The 19,243-nt window shown below is 41.1% G+C and overlaps 2 protein-coding genes across 4 annotated transcripts in view; one reads left to right on the top strand and one right to left on the bottom strand.

Annotated features, from left to right (window-relative positions):
• The window catches only part of MCPH1 (microcephalin 1), a 228,826-nt gene that overhangs the window by 109,311 nt on the left and 100,272 nt on the right, over positions 1 to 19,243 (top strand). The gene's annotated exons all lie outside the window — the stretch shown is intronic.
• ANGPT2 (angiopoietin 2) overlaps positions 1 to 19,243 on the bottom strand; it is a 57,750-nt gene that overhangs the window by 11,533 nt on the left and 26,974 nt on the right. The window contains exons 2-7 of one of the 2 annotated variants that reach the window (XM_027122539.1): positions 16,663 to 16,818; positions 13,371 to 13,492; positions 8,601 to 8,833; positions 6,548 to 6,678; positions 1,344 to 1,445; positions 624 to 790 (exon numbers count right to left, since the gene is read on the bottom strand). In XM_027122539.1, the coding sequence (XP_026978340.1) occupies positions 624 to 790; positions 1,344 to 1,445; positions 6,548 to 6,678; positions 8,601 to 8,833; positions 13,371 to 13,492; positions 16,663 to 16,818 (911 nt within the window). The remainder of the gene's footprint in view (positions 1 to 623; positions 791 to 1,343; positions 1,446 to 6,547; positions 6,679 to 8,600; positions 8,834 to 13,370; positions 13,493 to 16,662; positions 16,819 to 19,243) is intronic. The other variant, XM_027122540.1, reaches the window with a different exon arrangement.

The raw sequence follows: 19,243 nt of genomic DNA, 5'->3' as shown, positions 1-19,243 counted from the left end.
GAACATTCAAGATTAGCTGTGTCCAGTGGGTGGGAGGAGGTAGGTAAATACTGAGGCAGTGCTGTGAATCAGATGGTCTTCCTACAGCAGAGGGCAGAGGGTCTGGCTACCTACTGCCCACCTAATCCTTCCTCTTTTGAACTTGGCAACTCATCCTGACTTTGGGATGGAACATAACAGTTAATATGTTTAAACTTCAAAAAGATAGATTTAACTTTTAAAACCTTCTGGAAGAAAACAGTATAGTCATGGGTATACATCTGTTGTGGTATTGGCATGGCATTTTATAGGGACACAACATTCACCTGTTCTACAAACAGTTGTTAAAGACCCATTATCTGCCACACAGGGTTCACCTGTGCCCTGAGGCTACACAGCAAACACAACAGGCAAAATTCTGTCCTCATGAAGCCTTCCTTATATTGTCGAAATTAAAGTTCGAATGTTGAAACTAGAGCAACTTACCTAAAGGCGGCAAAGAGCTCTAAGAAACAAGATGTTTTTCCCCCTTAAGGTAGCCTATGAGTAATTTAGATTCTGGTTAATACAATGGGGTTCTGACTTTCTGGAGTCATCACCCAGCAAGTTCTTTAACTTTTTTCAGTGACATATAATTTCCTTACCTGTAATTGAGTTCTTCGCTTGAGAGATAGAAATGGTCGTACAATGAGTAAGCCTCATTCCCTTCCCAGTCTTTCAGGTGTATTTTAAGCACGTAGCGTTTCTGATTAGTCACTTGTGAAACAAACTCATTTCCCAGCCAGTGTTCGCCTGAAGGGTTCCCAAATCCCTGAAATCGAAGTTGTAAAATTCACTTACTTCATTTATTTTTTCTTCATGTATTTGAAATCAATAGTCCATCAACTTAACACGGAATAACCATTCAATATTCAACAGAAATCCCTTCCCATACCGTGAAACTTTGGGGTCTTCCATATAAGAAAGATTTTTAAAAGGTTAGTTTTAGGAAACTAAGCTGTTACCAGAAGGAAATTAGTATTGGGATAATTAGAAGGACTTGGGGAACCACCAATATCATAAACATCTCAGTTTACAGACGTGTGAAACACGATGAAACAGTTTACCAAAAAATGCTGAGCCCACCATTAAAAATAAGCCTAACTTTCGCATGCCTTTGTTTTGATATATAGTTTACATTACATTGGCAGCAGGACCATTCTTTAACGGGGAGACTGAAACACCAGTTAAAAAGAACCCTTTGGTTAAAAAAAATGATCAAAAGTCATTGGTTAGTTTTAGATTTGTGGTAAAGTTCCTGCACATTCTCAAAGTTAGTTTTCGCAAAGAAAATTATTTTCAGATGGTTTAAAGAGTATTCATACCACTTTATATTCTTTCCAAGTCCTCTGAAAATCAACACTGCCATCTTCACGTCGCTGAATAACTGTCCACCCACCTCCAGCTGTTTCCATGTCACAGTAAGCCTGCAAACAGGAACGCACAATTACTGCCTGGGAAATGTGCGTGACTTGGGTCTTTGTCTTAAATAACAGAAACGAGATGAACGGAGATACTTATAATAAGACCAGGGCTGATGGGGTTCTCTGGGGTAAATCTTGTGGTCTTCCAAGAGGCAGAGAATTTTAAAGAAATTGAAAACCATGAGTTTAAAATGATGATGAAAAATAAACAGTAATATAACGTGATGTGTCGATGAAACTAGGACCTTGTCATCATCTGTTCTAGGCTAAAGACCCACCCCGATAGCTGACCCTGAGATCGCTGTTCCTTAGAGATTCATTGGGAACGGGACGTGTTGGCAGATTGGCCCCAAACCTCTCATCTCCAGCCTGTAGAAATCCATCGCCTCGTGTTCACAGCCCTGAAAACCTTTATGATGGTTGCCAGTCCCGACCGACTCTCCAGAGAGTGGTGTAAAAGGGAGACTCTTGCCTTGTGGGGTTTCCAAGACTCCTGTGATGCCATGGGGCTGTTCGGCTTCCTCCATGTGTGGGATCAAAGTCAGGTTTCCTGGTTCATCCCTCAGAACAAGGGACCGGGGGCTCCCGTGTACCTGCTGTGTGTGTGTGACCTGAGGGGCCTGGCAGCTCCACCCCACAGACCCTGACTTCATGCTTCTCTGCACTTTGCTCACTGCCCCTGTTACTTCTCTTCCCAGCTCTTTTGATTTCTGCTTTTAAACGGGCTTGGTGGGTTTAAACTTTGTTCACTACACAGGATTCTTTCTTGGGCTAGGAGCATGCGTGCTCAACTTCAACTCAGCTGGAGTTTTATTATGAAATTAAAAACCCCTGAAAATAAGATTACACAAATAGTTTTAAATAATGAGATTATAGTAGAACAAAGGAGTTTTCCAAAAAGTTAAGATGAATTTCCTTACAGGTTACAAGGTAGTAAGTGTGAAAGTTAAGGTTCGAAAGCAATTAGCAGTATTCTTCCTTTGTTGTCTTCCATGGTCTTTGGGGGGAAGAATGGAGATAATTTTGGCAGAGTAAGTTTACACGTCAACTGTACTGCATTTGTGAGCCGAAATCCTAGAGAATGGGGGCTGAAGGAGAACCCAGAGTGCACCTGGACCCGCCCTTTCATTGTAAGTGCTTGTTGGCCGTCCTGTTTCGAGCGGAACCAAGAGAGGCAGCTGGAACCCAGCACTGCTTCTCCTGTTGCGCGCTCTCCACCGCCATTCCAGACTCTCTCCAGGATGGACGCTCGGCCCGTCATCGCTTCCCCAGTCACCCTCATGTTTTGAAACATATGTTCCATGAAAGAAGATTCTATTTATCAAGAATAAGATGATTTCCCCATTTTAAATTAATCAGCCATATGAAATCGATCTGCTTAATATAACCCGTTATTATCTCTCTGTGTTGACATTATTATTATTAATTATCGTTGTTATCATTGCTACGCATCACTCTGTCCCAAGCACCAGGATAGTTACTTTCCGTGTATTATCTGTAATCTCACGGCAACTCTGCTGTGATACTATCATTCTGCATGTTTGAAAGGAGAAAAGATTTGGTAAAGTTAGGTTAATTTGATCAGAGTCATTCAGCTATTAAGTAGCATATAGGATTTGAAGAAGGTCTCTTTAATTTCCTAATTCTGTGATGTGTTTTCTACTCCCCCATGCTTCCGAAAACAGAGAAACCTGACTGTTTTGTTAATAGGTCAGAAGGCCCTCCATGCAGCTCCACGTTGAAATCAGTTCATGAATAATACTGCTTCTCACTCGCCTCTGGTCCACAAGATGGTCCGTACTGCTCACTTCTGTCAACGTTTCTAGTAAACTAGCTGAATAAGCTCCATTGATCTGAGCAGTCCTGCGCACACATGTTAGCTCCCCTGTGTCCTAAAAGGCGTGCTAGCGGGGAAAAGGACGACACACTGTTCTCAGGGAGCCTGTCCTCATTCTAATACTTGCTTCTTCAGTGTCAGAACCACCCTGATGCAGTTGCTGATATTTAAATCAGAGAACAAGTCCATCTTGTTGTGCAAATCAGTGAAGACCAAGAGCTGGGGTCTGAGCCATACTATCCTCTCACCCCATTAGGGACAATGACGGGATCATGGGAACGTTTTCTTAATATTACTTTGTCCAGCTTAAGAAAAAGAACAGAGCATTTATAAACACCGAAGTGTCATGGTTAGTTGGCTCATGAGGCTTCCAGAGCAAGATAGTGTTCAAGTAGAGTTCTCCACGTAGCCAGAAGGTACAGATGAAAATGATGAAGTAGATTATATCAGGGTCGGAAAAGCATAAGTCCTCAGATAATGCCCATGACCTCACCGCTAAGTTACAGCAAACCCGAGGGCGGTTAATACTTTCGATGAGCACACCATGGTGTGGTCCAGGGATCTTGCTCTAAAGCTTGATTTCTTTCAGCAAATAGCGCTTGATTTAAATGTTATGCTTCGGCTCTGAGGCCATGGTGACTAAGTGATTAAAGAGCAAAGAGATCGACATTAGGCGTCAGGTATCCTGGGAAATGTAGGGAGGGAAACTTATGTCTCTAACTAGCAAAAATGTAACCCTAATGCTTCTGATAAATGCCATCTTGCAATGCCTATCTTGTACAAAAACCTAATGAATTCTTCAAAAATAAGGTTGAAATGATATCTAGGCCTCTTTGGGAAAGATCTGCGCAGAGATCTGTTGGACAGTCTTTCCCTGAATTAGGTGAAGCAGGCCAAGCTCAGGTGCCCTGGCCCACAGAGCGGTTGTCTCACAGTCCTTGCGTGTTGAATGGATGGCAGGCACCGAGCCCTGTCCTGGGTGCTCATCTCCATCATCACCCCGAAACCGCTCTCTAAGACAGGGGACATCGTGTCACGTCGCAGATCAGGAAACGGGAGCCTCACGCAGGTTCAGTGACTTGCTGAGAGGCACACGTTGGCAGAGTCAGAATTTATACCCAGATCTGTCGGCCTTCCTCAGATTGAATTATGGAGCCTGAAGTCTGGAAGGGAATCCAGAGGTGACTCATCTGGACCATATATGTTAGAGATGAAAACATCGAGGCTTCAGAGATTGCTGTTCCCGGCTGTGTCAATGAGCTGTTTTCACTGCGTACGTGCAAAAGGCATATATAAATCCTAATGTTTCCAGCCGTGGCCTGAGACCACATCACCCCAGAGCTGTATATCTTCTTCTCCCGGCAGTGAGGTCTTTGGGGTTGGTACGGCGAGCTGGGGCAGGGACAGGCACTGAGGCAGGAAACACTACACAGTCCCTCTGGGTCTGCATCAGGGAGCAGCCCACTCAACTCTCCATTCTCCTGCTCAGGTCACTTCTGTCCCCTTACCTCCAGACCCAGAACAGACCGACATCTGGTGACAGACAACAGCGTCCAAAGAGCTGGCATGGGAACCAGATAGCACAGGGGACTGAAGGGCTTCGTATAGAGTCTGCTCATTACTTTTTCATCTGCAACAGAATATTTGGGTTTTTTCTCCCCTTAATACACTGCTTTTAGGGTGCTAGGGACATTAACTGATTTTCAAGGTTGATTTAAAGCAGCACGAATGAATTCGAAAGATTTCTTTGGAAAGTCTTACCGTGAATAATAGCACAAGAATATTGTGCTATTATTCAAGATACATCGAATATTTATCTTTTAAATTCAAAATCAAGTGTATGTTACTGTTTGAAATTCCACATCTTTAAGCCCTTGTTTGTATTTTTAAAGTGTTTTCCTTTATGACCATGTTAAATACTGAGGATAACCCTGAGTTCAAAGAGATGATACTTTCAGGAGCCTTTAAAGTCTCCATTTTGATACAGCGTCAAGTGCCTTTTCTGTAAGTGTTTCTGTTCATTCAATGTGTAGCTGCCTTTACAGTTAGACGTAAACATACTTACAGGCATTTAGCATATACAGTCATCCCAGAGTTCTATAACACTTCACACTGATTCTCATGTAATGTTGTTTTACCTTATCAAAGCCACATTGAAATACTCCCCGGGGAAGTGACTTTTTTTTTTTCTCATCTAAAGCTTAACATCTCCCAAAGCAAGTTTTCCAGAATATCCAAGAAAAACCAGGTTAAGCTGTACACTGGCTTCTCCTGATGGTAAATTCTGATTCTTGGTTCACTTACGAGCTTCCACCTTGAAGTAAACTCCAGGTACTTGGGAAGAAAATGACCTGCTCTCGTTGATGGTGTGAGTTAAGTCTTCCAGCCCATCAGATGGGGGTATGAATGGCCCACCCAGGGAAGCCTTGAGCCCCCTGCAGCAAGTCCAAAGGGTCGGAACTGTCTCCATAACCATGTCCTTGGCCTTTGGGGCTGTGACAGCATTTGCACTGATGGTACAAAAGCACTAGTGGGTGAAACTGCCAGTGCCCTGGAATGAACTAACTAGTGCAGAGCACGCCGGAGTCACTGTGTTCCTCGGTCACACACTTGCTGTTTGGGGGGAAAAGGCCAAGTTCACTTCAGGATGTCTCTGACAAAGCAGTAAGAAAAGTATTAATCTTATTAAACCTCTACTGCTGCGGGCACGTCTTTTTATCTTCTGTTTGATGCAATGGAAGTGAGTATAAATCACTTCTGCACATCAAGGTGCCATGGCTGTCTCAAAGAGAAATCTTGTGTGACTGTTTCAGTTGCAAGTTGAACAAGCCTTTTGTTTTTTGGATGGAATACGATTGCTGCTTGAAGTAACGATTGAAACATAAACTATGGGTATTCGAACTCTGGTATTTTGGAAGACATTTTCTTTAAAGTTAATGATGCGAGTCTGACACTTCAAGGCAGACAGCTGACACTCTGCATGACTAAGCCAAATGCAAGGAGACGATAAGTAGATTATCTTATATATTAGGTAGACACATATAATAAGATGGATATTTCTACATCGTTCATGTGCATCGTCAGTGTTCTGTGCCCAGTGGCTGGGCTCGGAGCCCTTGGTGAGACCTGTACGTGTGTCAGTGTTTCTTGCTTTGCTCTGAGTGGAGCTGGGATGCATCCGGGGTGTGTGGACTATGTTTGCAGTTGCTCCACTTCTAAAACGACTTGCTTCAAGCCAGGGAGGTGAAAATGGGAGACAATGCCTTACCTTGATCTCCTCCGTGGAGTTAGGGAACGTCAGTGTGTAGATGCCACTGGTGGTCAGTCCTGATTTGAATGCTTCCGCGCAATCTCTGAAGATGATTTGTTCTTCCTTAGCAATGAGGGAGTGCTTAGCTGCTTTTTAAAAATAGGAAAGCTTTTAAAAGGAGTTCGTGAAAAGATAGAAGTATGTTATTTCAAGATGCACTCATTTGCTAAGTTTTATTACATTTGGATTCTTACAATAAGTAAAAGGGAGATGCTAGTATTTTAGCCTTTCAGAAGTTACTCCTTCAGCCTGTTTCGTGTTAACTCTCAAAGATTGTTACCAGTAATCCATACTTCCTTTTTCTTCTCATCAACTATATGTAATGCAAGTACTTCACACTCAGCCTTAAGAAACTGTTACTTTAAAAAAAATCTTCCATCTTGAGTAGAATCAGATAAAGTTATTACAGAAGAATAAAGAATGTACCTAAAAATAAAGTTGGCTCTACAGTGGCTGCATCCACAGCCCATTGGCCACGTCCTATCTAGGCAGTGGTGTGCATTGTTTTCCTTTCTTTCTGTGTATCTGAGGCCAAGTCTTTATACGTTTCTTTAGACCATTGGGTGAAGACATTTAGTATTCTTTGGATTTTTAGCAACCGTCTCATGATCGCTTGCGTTAAAGAGGAACCTTTTATTTATCTGCGTCTTTGAAATTCTTCCTTTTAAGTCTGAAAAGTCTAGGACTATGAAATTCTTTGAAATTTTTATTCTGCTCTCAACGTTTAGACTTTCCAATCCCTCTTTTGCCACATTGAAAAAGTGTTTGTGTGTATGTATTCTTGCAGGTGTGTATTTGTACGTCATTCTAGAGACGGACGAAAGCCTAGGTGTCTGGACCGGGTGGCGAGGGCAGGCATCACAGGTGGAGGCTCCCGTCTGCACAGCAGCTGGAAGCACACGGCACAGACGAAGCCTGTCCTGCTGCTCTTTCACCTGTGCTCGTTTGTTCTGCCAGGATCTGAGCTACGTGACTTTCTCTACTTTGGCTCATCCAAGCTAATACCTCACACTGTCTTGGTCCCACCAGACGTCAGATAGTTGTCTTTTCCTTTTCTCTGAATGTGAGAAAAATATATGATTTTTTTAAAATTATAAGAGAGTGAAAGTCTAGTTGGAAGGCACATGCTGCAAGCTGGCCACCTGGTGTGAAACCTGCCCCTTAGCACAAGGTTGTGCTACTGTTTTTGTTTGTTTGCGTCCTTGTTTAAGTAGAGACCTTGCGTAAATGTTTCTGTAATTAAAGTGGGGATAGCTGTATGAGTCAAGGAAAATGTGAGAACATATTTCTTATGGAGGTGAAGAGGGTCTCTACATGAATCATATGTAAAGTGTATCTGTGTCAAAAGAATACAGTTGAAAGGACACTGAAACAGACCGTAGCAAGAACTAGACCCAATGTTTAAGAAAAAAAAAAAAACTTAAAAATACCACACAGGTTGTGTATCATGTCTCTAATTAACGACTGAAGATGCATCCCTTCTTCCCTCTAATATCGAAGAGAAGTTGAAAGGTCAAAAAGGAATAAGGAAGGCAAGATGTAGTTAAGGATGTGGTGAGAGAAGGAAACTGGCATTTCTTGGGTACCAATCTTATGCCAGTTACTGCAAATACCGATATTATCTCATTTAATCTTCACAACAACCCTACGGGCCTAGGATTGTTTCTCCGTCTTAAAAAATAAAAAAATGTCCACTATGGTTTAGTAACTTACCCAGCCCCAAACATCTAGTTAGCAATGGAACTAACTAAGAGTAGACTCTCTGAGCCCATGAACAAAAAAGTATATTTGGGTTGGTTTGCCTCATAATAATTAGTATAAATATATATTCCCCTTCCCCTCTTCCTCCTTTTTAATCGGTTCCATACTGAGACCCTATAAAGCATTCATATGAAATATTAAGAGAAGTGTGCTTTTTCTGAAAGGTGAGAGTCTTTTTTAGAATTTTGAAAGGTTCGTCGACTACTGGCAGATAAAACTGAAGAAAAACTAGTATGTAAACTTTACTTACAGTTTGATGTCGATATCATAGTCAGTAAGTTATGAACTGTCTCCATCAGGTCGTGTTGCTGCTTTTGGAGAACTGAGTTGTTCACCGTGGCCGTCACCAGTTGTTTTTCTAGCTCTTCAATGATGGAATTTTGCTTGGATACCAACACCTGGAGCTGATCTTTCTCTTCTTTGATTGACCGAAGTTGAACTATGTGCTTGTCTTCCATGTCTAGAACTTTCTTTTCCAGGAAACTTGTAAAGGGAAATAATTGTTAGTTAGTGAAGGGTTTTCTGATCACCATCAAAGCCAAGTGCTTTGTAAACAGCTAATCAGTTTCGTAATCCTTATACAATCGTTCATATTTATTGAATTTCTGCTTCTCCAGGGCACTCTGTTAAGGTGTTAAAGGAGTTATAAAGTAACAAGATGTTGCCACGGCCCTGAAGAAGCTCTCAAACTTGCTGAGATCAGATAGAGGACATAGATATGACATGAGGAGAAAGTACCCCAGTGAAAATGTAAGGTTCATAACTAGAAGTTACCACATGCAGTGCACTTGAAGACCGTGGTTCCGCTGAAGAGGAATGACAGTGGACAAAGGACAATGACAAGGTGCCCTTGGTTTGGGAACACCTGTGCGTCAGTGGGGAGAGCCCCGGGCTGAGAACCTTGCCTCTGCACGTGACCCCCTGGGTTACCTGGGGCAGACCATCCCCTCCTTGGATCTCAGGTGTATATCTATCTAAGGGAAAGTCCACCTACAGAAGTAAATCGCTATCCACAGTGAAGGCGTTAGATTAGATGATGCTCTCTGAGACCCCTTCTAGTTCAAATAATCCATGGGTCTATTGTTCCTTTTTGGGGGCAGTAACATTTTCTGAACCTTTAACCCTGGAAACAACATTGCTCAGCCAAGGGACAAACTACCCATTACAGGTCTTCCCTATGAGCATTAACAGTCAGTATGAGTCATTATTATTATCAGAAATACAGTTGCAGCTCTTAAATTTATCCCATCCAATAGTCATTGTAAACCAGTGTGTGGCAATAAGTATACTGTCAAAAGTACCAAGTCAAGAAATAATCCGTTACCGTGATGCAGACATTTGCTTTCGACTTTCATCAGTTGCACCATATCCATTTTTTCAACTATTATTTCTTAATATTTTTACTGATATCAGCTTATTTTTTTTAACTTGTGTATCACTTTCATTGATCTAAAAACCAAGATGACTTACCGTAAGCAGAAGGTAACCTAAAAATAAATGCATAATTTTTTTCTTTTCTACCTAAAATCATTTCTAGGACCATCAACATACAGGCAATAGGAAGTACTCCTACAATGCTTCACCTAGACCATTAACATAAAATGTACGGACATTTTAAAATCACTCATCTATACTGCCTTCAAAGTGATCTTGCTGAAATTTGTTATCCAGCCAATCTTTTGTTGTCTTTAATATTCTTTGAAGAGGCATAAAAGAAAGATGTGATGATCACACGGTCCAGAGTGTGAATGAGAGTGTGAATACTGTGGGATGGATATGAAAAAAAAAAATTTGTTTCTTTCTCCCAAACCTCTACCAGTAGAATCCAGAGGTCAGTCACATCCTGATTGAAAAGATTTAATCTTAAGGTTAAATACGAGCAGGTACTGAAGAGGTGAGCCCAGCATCGGGTCATCCCAGACCAGGCTGGTCATAAGCAGCACCATGTGTCGTTGCGTTTAAGGCTGTAAAGAGTCCCAGAGATCGGATTTCAGGGCAGCGTTTTGCAAAATGCTCATCTGGACCTGTTACTAGCTTGTGCGATCAATTTAGTGGGTTGCAATAAGCTTTTCTTTTTTTTTAATAAAAGGAAATTAAATAAACGGGATAAAACAGATGAGAATAGAGCATAAACTCATAGCAAGAACTTTGTGCAGCGCAGCAAATGCCACGGTCAGTGTTGACGGGTGATGGGAGGAGGGTGGGGCAGGGTGGAGAATGCCTGCATTGCCCGACACTTTGCTTTTTAGCATCTTATTTGAATTTCCGATACAGGATGATCAATTTGATCATCACCATAACAGTTGGACTTAGGTACAGCTTAACTTTATATTAACATAATTCATGGTCTGTTGAGAAATGTGGGGAAATATCCTTGTTGGTGGAAACATCAAGGCTGAATCATGTTTCTCTTATGAGTTTTTATTGCCTCTCTTCAGAAGGGGACAGTATCAATGACAACATTTTTCAATAACAGTAATCATATAACAATATCACAATTTAACTGAACTGGTACAAGTAACCCCTAAATCAATCACTTATTTTAGAAGGAAAAAAAAAAAGGATGATAAGATGAAAAGGGCATAGTAATTTTCAGCTTCAGCTGGTGAATCAAAAAGTGTTATAGTGGCAATTTTCAGAAAAATGTTGACTCTAATAAGTACTTTGACTTCATTGGAAACTGTTCCATGAAGAAGACAGTTGTACATTGGGGGAATTATTGAAGATAATTTAAAATGTGGTTTGTCAAACGTGCAACACATTCACATTTTTTGTTGTTGTTGTTGTTGCGGTATGCAGGCCTCTCACTGTTGCGGCCTCTCCCGTTGCGGAGCACAGCCTCCGGACATGCAGGCTCAGTGGCCATGGCTCACGGGCCCAGCCGCTCCGCGGCATGTGGGATCTTCCCGGACCGGGGCACGAACCCGTGTCCCCTGCATCGGCAGGTGGACTCTCAACCACTGCGCCACCAGGGAAGCCCACATTCACATATTTTTGTAATGTTGTTCCTGCAGATGAAATCTTAGGCTAGTCAAAATTTAAGGCACCTGAAAACAGCATGCCAGACTCACTGAAAGATGTAGAATCATCAACACAATGTTCTTATTTGTATTTACTAACAGTTGTTGATGAAAAAACCATTATCATTGCCATTTCATTTCATATTTGTGACAAAAGAGAGCGTGATTTCTGCAGCTGCTAAAATGATTATTCTTCCTGCAGGTATAGATTTAGATTTGTTTCATATGGTTTTTATAAGTCAGCTGATAAAAGCCACGCCTTTCAGTGTCCGCACTATGGCAGGTTATTCAGAAACAGTTCTTATGCAACTCCAGTCTGAGTTAGATGTCTGCTGTCCAAGTTGTGGTGCTCTGGTGCTGCAAGTCATGTAGGATTTTCGTTTGTTAGAGATGTTTATTCGACAAGGTAGTTTTACGGAGAACATGTTGGGATGTTCAAATATAATTTCATATAAAAATGGAGTGAAATTATTGGAAAAGCACATTACTGGTCAAATGTCAATTAACCTGGGAAAAATTGTGAAGGATTAAGGAGAAAAAAATGTGAAGGATCATTTAAGCAAGAATTATCAGAAAACACAGCAGATTTCTGTGTGGTTGCAATCACTATTTTGTACATTGTAAAGCTTTAACATACAAAGGAATTTCATCAAATCGTGGATGATCAAAAAACGTAGTGAAAGTTGTCAGCTGTTTTTCACAGCAATTCAAGTTGACTTTGTATAGGAAAGTTTGCACCTTGTGGTAAATGAAAATATTAAGCAGTGTGTCTTGATTTGGGAATAAGATGCACACTTTTATAGGCAAAGGGCAATACAATTTGACAAAAATTTACAAAGATGGTGCCTGCGTAACGTAACTGACGTGTGTAAGTGATCATTTTAGCATCCTTGTGTACTAAATTAGAAAACTAAGGTGGGGACCGTGTCCAGTACCAGGACGTCCAGCATTACTGCAGCCCACTCGAAAGAACATTAAATAAGGCCATTTTAACAACATGAAACTGGAGAGACTGTTATGTCTCAATTATTGGTCTCAGATTTTATTTATTACTTTGAAGAAGACAAAAATTTGAAACATTAAAATATTTGGAATAAAAATCTACTTGCTTTTCAAAACCCTAAATCAATAATGAGTCCAACTTGTTACTCAAAGAACAGAAGAATCGTTTCAGCTTAGTTCTTGATTAACAGGAAAGAATGATTATAAGACAATAAGCTTGCAGTCATTTTTGGTTAAGAATAAAGAATTATTTAGTTGTGAATTAGAGTGTGTTGTTGCCTGACCATCCTCCATGTCATGTGTACATATCCCGATTAGAAACAAGGAGGTAAGCACACCTGGAACGTGAATAGAATTATCCTCGTATGTCCCCTCCTGGAATAAACCTATGAAAACCATCCCCACTGGTCATCCATAATCTTAGTTTTTGTATTGGTTTTCTTGGGATTTTTAAAATATTTATTTAGATATTAATATAACCATATTTAGTATTAACTTTTGTTTTTACTTTATCATATGCTTTAAGAGTAAATACTGCATCATGAAATGTACATTGGTTTACAATAAAGTGTAGTTTTCCTGCTGTAGACCGTTTTGCATTGGGATAAACTAAGTCCTCAGAGGCAAAGAACTTGGCAAAGTTAATATCAAAATGCCCCAGCCAGTGTGACTTTTACTGCACAACCCTGGCAGTAGTTTTCCATAGATTCATGCATGATATGGAGGTAGAATTCGGAGGATTAGTGTAAGAGAATCTTTAAGGGGCCAGAAGATTAAAAAACAAAGTTGAAGTCTGTTTTAGAAGGTGATGCCCTTGCAGTATTTTTCTCCAAACCCTCTCCCTACCTTCCCCTCACAAGGTTTCTGATCCTTGTACTATACATTAAGAAATTCAGCATTTTGGAAGCCACGCTTATAATTAATAGTCATATGAAATAGGCTTTCATATCTAGAAAGTGTACAGTTCTGGATTATACATTTCTTTGTATTTTTATTACCTGTTCTTATCTTGCAGTTTGTTTATTTCACTGGTCTGATCCAAAATCTGTTTTTCCAATTTGTTTGTAGATAGGGAATGTTCCAGAAGCTGAAGTTCAAGTCTTGTTGTCTGATTTAATACCTAAATGTAACAAAATAAAATTCCTATTTATTATTTTTAATTAGACATAAAGTTACCTAAATTATAGGAAAACATAACTAAAATGTTACTTACTTACCCAAGCGTCTTAATTTAGCATAATTTTCATTTTCAGAAAAGGCTTGTTGTGCTGGATTGCATCAGAGTGTGTTAAACATTTTTTTCATCATGTATTTTGGAAAGGGTTTAATAGTTCTGAACGATGGTGTTTGTGTCAAATAATGTTCATTTTCTTGTTCTGCCATGTTTTACCATTTCACACAGTGAGATAATTGAGAGTATAAAATGGTCATATTTAATATATCGGAAGTTGTTGATAAATGAAGAGAGGCTTTTCCTCTGCTCGAGACAAAATGCTGTTCTCACATCTGCCAGTAGACAAAGTGTTCAGAAGTCACATACTTCCATTCTATAAGAACGTAGCTCATTTTTAGCCCAGCATTTCCTTGTTTGTATTCACTTGTTTAGTCTTTCTTTCTTCTTCCGCCCCCCCTTTTCCACTGCTCTTTTTCCTATTTTAAAAATCATGTAAACCCATCAGGAAACAAGAACATCAATATGAAGTAGGAGCTCAGTTTTGCTTTGTGGGCCTTTCTGACATAGACCACGTGCGGTATCTCTGTTCCCATTGTGTTCAAACAACTTAAAGAATGAATTCTTTCGCGTTTGGCTGCGTTCTAGCAGGAAGAGTCCATGACTCACATCCTCTGTGTCATGGTTACTCAGGATGTGACATCATGTGTAAGTGTCAGGCAGAATTGTTGCCCAGAATGAGGGTCCTTGAAAGAAGCATTGTTTGCTCGGGGTCTGTGTCATTCGTGGAAGCGGCAGCCCAGCCCCACCGTGCAGGTTTAGGGACGGTCTGGTCCTTAGTCAAAGCTGGATGCCTTCATACCATGAACACTTCTGCGCATGAAAGAAGGCATTGGCCAACCTCAGGGTGTGATTTAATGTTAACACCCGGAATATAGATTTGCCCTACATCTTCTTTGGGCCCAGACATTCTGTGTTGGTTATTGATAGAAGGACCTGGAAACTCGGTCTTTTATTTAGCTCCTAAGAGCTATAAAATGAGTTCAGTGGGGGAGGGGTGGGAGGATGGCGTGTGGGTCCTGACCCACCCAGGACCAGTTGCGATGTTTTCCATCACTTTTCCGAAGGCCTCCAACTGCAGGTGACTCTAAGTTACCCAGGTCACATGGTTGTCTGTTCTCTCTGAGTTCTCAGGCCTCCAGCCACCCCTCACAGTCTGGTTTAATAGTCTGACACCCTGACAAGCTGGAAGAATCTTCATGTCAGAAATTTTCATGTTTGGATTTAACCCGTTTCACATAGTAACTACGCAGCAGATGCCTTAAGTAAGTTGGTACGTAATTCGGTCCCTTGATGTCCTTGCTTGGGCTCCGCCGTCTTAATGTGTTCAGTTGGACATTATAGGCTGTTTTCTTTCCAGCCATCTTCCTATTTTCCTGTAATCCTGGATCAGGTGATATCTAGTTTCACAATAGATTTTTTATATCATGTGACCCAACAAAACCTCTTTAAATGCTAGTAAGCCTAACAACACAGGATGGCAAAGATTTACATCATTGCTCTGTATCTTATACTTTTTTATTTCTCTTATCTGAACCACAGGCAATGTTATACTTCCAGGACAACTTTTTGAAGGGCTTAATTGCTCATCAGTTTTACTACCCAAAGGTGGGATGTGACCTAAGCATTACTAATTTATTCTAACAATTGACAATGGATATATTGATACATTTACTTTTAGATTTTTGTGTCTTCTCCTTTTTGGATTTTATGACCTCTGGGGATTACAATTTTCAGTACCTTGTGACCTGTTGTGTAAGATATTTATATTTGTCCTAAACTGCTCTGATGTTATGGAAAGATGTGGTAAGCAAATAACTTCTTATTCTATATTCAGATAAAACTCTGTTATTCTCCTACCACCCGCCTGCTGTTCTCTCTACCTTATCCAGTAGTTCTCAGAGAGACAATGAAAGAGTGCTGGTGCCCTTCTCAGCGTGGGCTTATTACAGTTGGAAGGCTTATCGTCTCCCTTGTTTCTTATCCCGTCCTGACTGATGTTTGGCATTTCTTGGTCTTTAGGCTTAAGTAGCACATAAGAATAATATGTCATGGGGGTCGTTTACCATTAAATCTACGTTGGTTTTTTTTGAGCATTATTTATAACTCAGGGTAGGAAGATACTAACTTCACAAGACTATAAAGAAGCTAGGGTTAGGACCCAGAAGGCCATTTCACCGATGACAAAGCTTGAACTTGAAGCATCTCCGTAGATCCCCCCAGCAGCACTTTTTCCCCACCCGGACTCTTCTTATTGGGTCACATATTGTTTGTCATTCAGCATGGCTTGTTTTAATGTTTTGCTGTTATTCTTCTAATATTTTCATATTTCATATTCTTCTTTCCTACTACTATTAATTGATAGCTTGTGGAATCTTAAAGCTAAAAGGGAACTTGGCAGTCAGTCACCTGGCCAGTCCCCCCATTTCACAGTCACAACCTCGGAGGCCAGGGAAAGCTAGTGCCTTGTTGAGATCCGTGCGTCCAGTTAATCATGGAACTCAAGGCTCTGGGCTGATGGCTAAACACTCTCTGTGCCTCAACCACTTCTTACTCTTCTCTTTGCTTCTCTCTATAAATTCACACCACAAATTGTACAAACACACACCACAAATTGTTTTGGCAGTTCTGTGAGTCTTAGCTTTCATCTTAACTCAAGAGTTAGGGTTAAGCACAAAGCTTCTAGCACTCTGCCTCAGTGCTTTTCGTGTCTCAGATGCACAAAAAAGCGAAGGGCTCAGAAATGGAAAGTTTATCTCAAGTCCAGAAAATACCAGTGAGGCAGAGGAACATCTCTCTTGTAGTCACGTATGAATAACATGAAAATGGTTTGTACGTCCTCAGTAGAATAAAGGTAATGTAACTTCAGTAGTAAAAATGAAAATATATTTCCTGATTTTAAATTTCTGTCTAGACACAAATTCTTAATTTCTCATCAACTCATCCTTTTTTCCGCTATCCTCGCGCTTCCTCTGCTTTTCCCTTGTTTCATTAGGTAACGATTTTGTGCTAGTATTTGTCTGGCTGGGCCATTCTCTGTTTCCTATTTCACTACTTACTTGGGCTTCAACATCAGTTAACTTCCGGGTCTGCTCTGCGGTTTGATTTAGCAGGTTGGTTCCTATTTCTATCATCACAGCGGTCTGGTTCTGCACTGCGTTCTGTTGTATCTCCACCATTTCTTTCTTCATGTTGTCCTGGATGTAATTCTCAAGCTAGAAAAGAACAAGTGTCAGGGAGACGGTCATGAGTCGAATGATCAGAAACCTTATTCCTAATTAGTTTCCCTTGTCTTTTAAAGCACCTCTTGGAAGGCTTGTGCCTTGCTCTGACTTTGCCATCTTGCTGGGTTTTTCTTATCACTAGCAGTAAAAGACAGTGTGATTTTATGTTGATTCAAAATCTGGCAGCCCAGTAACAGCATGTGTGGGAGACAGACGGTTTAGACAGCCCTAGAAGTGCACACAGGCAAGGGAGGTGGTCAAACCACAGCTCAGAGGTGGGCGGATGGCCATGCCGTGCAGCAGGAAGGGCCACCAGGATTTCACTGTGTTGCATCCACGTTACGCAGGAAATGAAAATCTGGTACAAAGAAGCATCACTATTTCTACCACTTTCTAGACTTGCGGTTTCTCAAAATACGGGCTTCAGAAGACTCTCTAAGATAGAGTATGAGGAGGGATGCACCTTTGGATTTTCCCTGTAACTCAGGGCCACATTCTGCAGTGACCACCCCCCTACCTTCCCTCTTACTGAGATCATCACACATTAGGCCTGTTAAGTTCTCCTAACGTGTGCATTTTTCACGGTTTCGTCATTTTCTCTATCAGGCAGACTTAATCCTAGTCTAGTCTATTCATTATCTCACGTGACCGTCAGGATTGGTTCTTCCCCCATGGACCGAGGGCATGCCTGCTCATTTTAACACTCGCTTACGTGTAAGAGCGTCAGCAAGCTAATTCATTGCCATGGGTATAGGTGCCTATGTCTTTGGCAGTAAAAATATACAGTTAAGTACAAATGCAGGGACTTCCCTGGTGGCGCAGTGGTTAAGAAGCCACCTGCCAATGCAGGGGACACGGGTTCGATCCCTGGTCCGGGAAGATCCCACATGCCGCGGAGCAGCTAAGCCCGTGTGCCACAACTACTGAAGCCCGCACGCCTAGAGCCCGTGCTCCGCAACAAGAGAAGCCACCGCAATGAGAAGCCCGCGCACCACAACGAAGAGTAGCCCCCGCTCGCCGCAACTACAGAAAGCCCACATGCTGCGATGAAGACCCAATGCAGCCAAAAATAAATAAATTAATTTAAAAAAGAATACAAATGCAGGCCAGCCAGGTGTGTGGGAAGGAACATGTGGGCTTCAGGCTGTGCACACCTGCTCCCCTATTTTCCTTGGACTCTAGTTAAGTTGCTCAACTTTGGGGAGGGCCACAGTGTCCTCGTATATATAATAGGGTTTCGGTTTGGTCAGAGGAGTGTTTTAAGGATGAATTAAGCTCTGCTTTTAGAGGCATTGTGCATGTATAACTCTAGGTACTTAAAATTTCATTTCCTTTCTTTGTTTTTCTTAATGATCCAATCATGGGAGCCACAATTCCAGTCATTGGTCTAAACTCTAAGGTCATGAGGACAGAAACCTTATTTTTATTTTCATTTCTTTTTCATATAGTTATAACTCAAAAAAATTTTTTATTAAATTGGATAATTGAAAGTTGATCATCAAACTGCTTATTTAAAAACAACATCTGCTTATAGTGCCTTTCTTTACAACTCATCATTCTCTGCAGAGAAACCATTCATAGAGCTAGTCATCAAACCTTATTTCTCCTGAAGTGTTAACCCCTGAGTAATTCTGTGCTTCTGCCTATAAGAGTGAGAAAATGGAACGGACAGGGTCGAGTTTCCCCCGACAGTCAAGGGCTTCTTTGTTGGTCCAGCTTACACACTGTGTCCAGAGTGGTGGTGCAGGGTCGGGGTTAGTGTGAGAGCTGTAGGGTTACTGTTTCCATGCTGGTTTGCATCGCCTCCATCCCACGCACTGCCCATCTCCCTCCGCGCTGCTTATCTTGATGGTTCACAGTCACCCCCTGGTTCTCCCTTGGTTTGAGCAGATCAAATATAGCATGAAACCTGACAATTACTAGAATCCCGATCATTTGTAAAATCTTGTAGTTGAAGCCTTTACTTCTCAATATGAGAAGTGGTCAAAATAGAAAAGACCACCGTAGGAAAAAAAATCAGGCACTACTCCTTGGCAGTCCAACAAACATGTATAATATAGACTTCATATAATCTGAAGTGTGATAACCCTTGTTACCCTTTTATTAACTAGCTAGTACTAACTAGCTCAGGCCTTTTGGAGGTTGTGGTCTTTCTTTCTTAATTCATTCTTTCCTTTTTCCTTTCCCCCGCCTTTTAAAAATTGTAACTTTTTACAATTTAAATACATGATATAAAACAGCTCATGGATAGAAGTTTGTAATTTCTCCTTCTCTCCCTCCCTCCCTCCCTGTCTGCTCCCTCTTTCCCTCTCTCTTTCTCTCTCTCACTACCATGGGAATAATGGAATTTTTGAGGTTAAAGTTAAAGCTATGTAAGTCATCCAGAAGAGTTGTCTTAGTTACTCTTAACACCCAG

Source organism: Aethalodelphis obliquidens, unplaced genomic scaffold (genome assembly GCF_003676395.1).
Source record: "Aethalodelphis obliquidens isolate GAN/ISIS:26980383/991018 unplaced genomic scaffold, ASM367639v1 scaffold25, whole genome shotgun sequence".
NCBI classification, from domain to species: Eukaryota; Metazoa; Chordata; class Mammalia; order Artiodactyla; family Delphinidae; genus Aethalodelphis; species Aethalodelphis obliquidens.
Note: the sequence above shows the minus strand (reverse complement) of the source record. Positions and strands in the feature narration are given on the sequence as shown.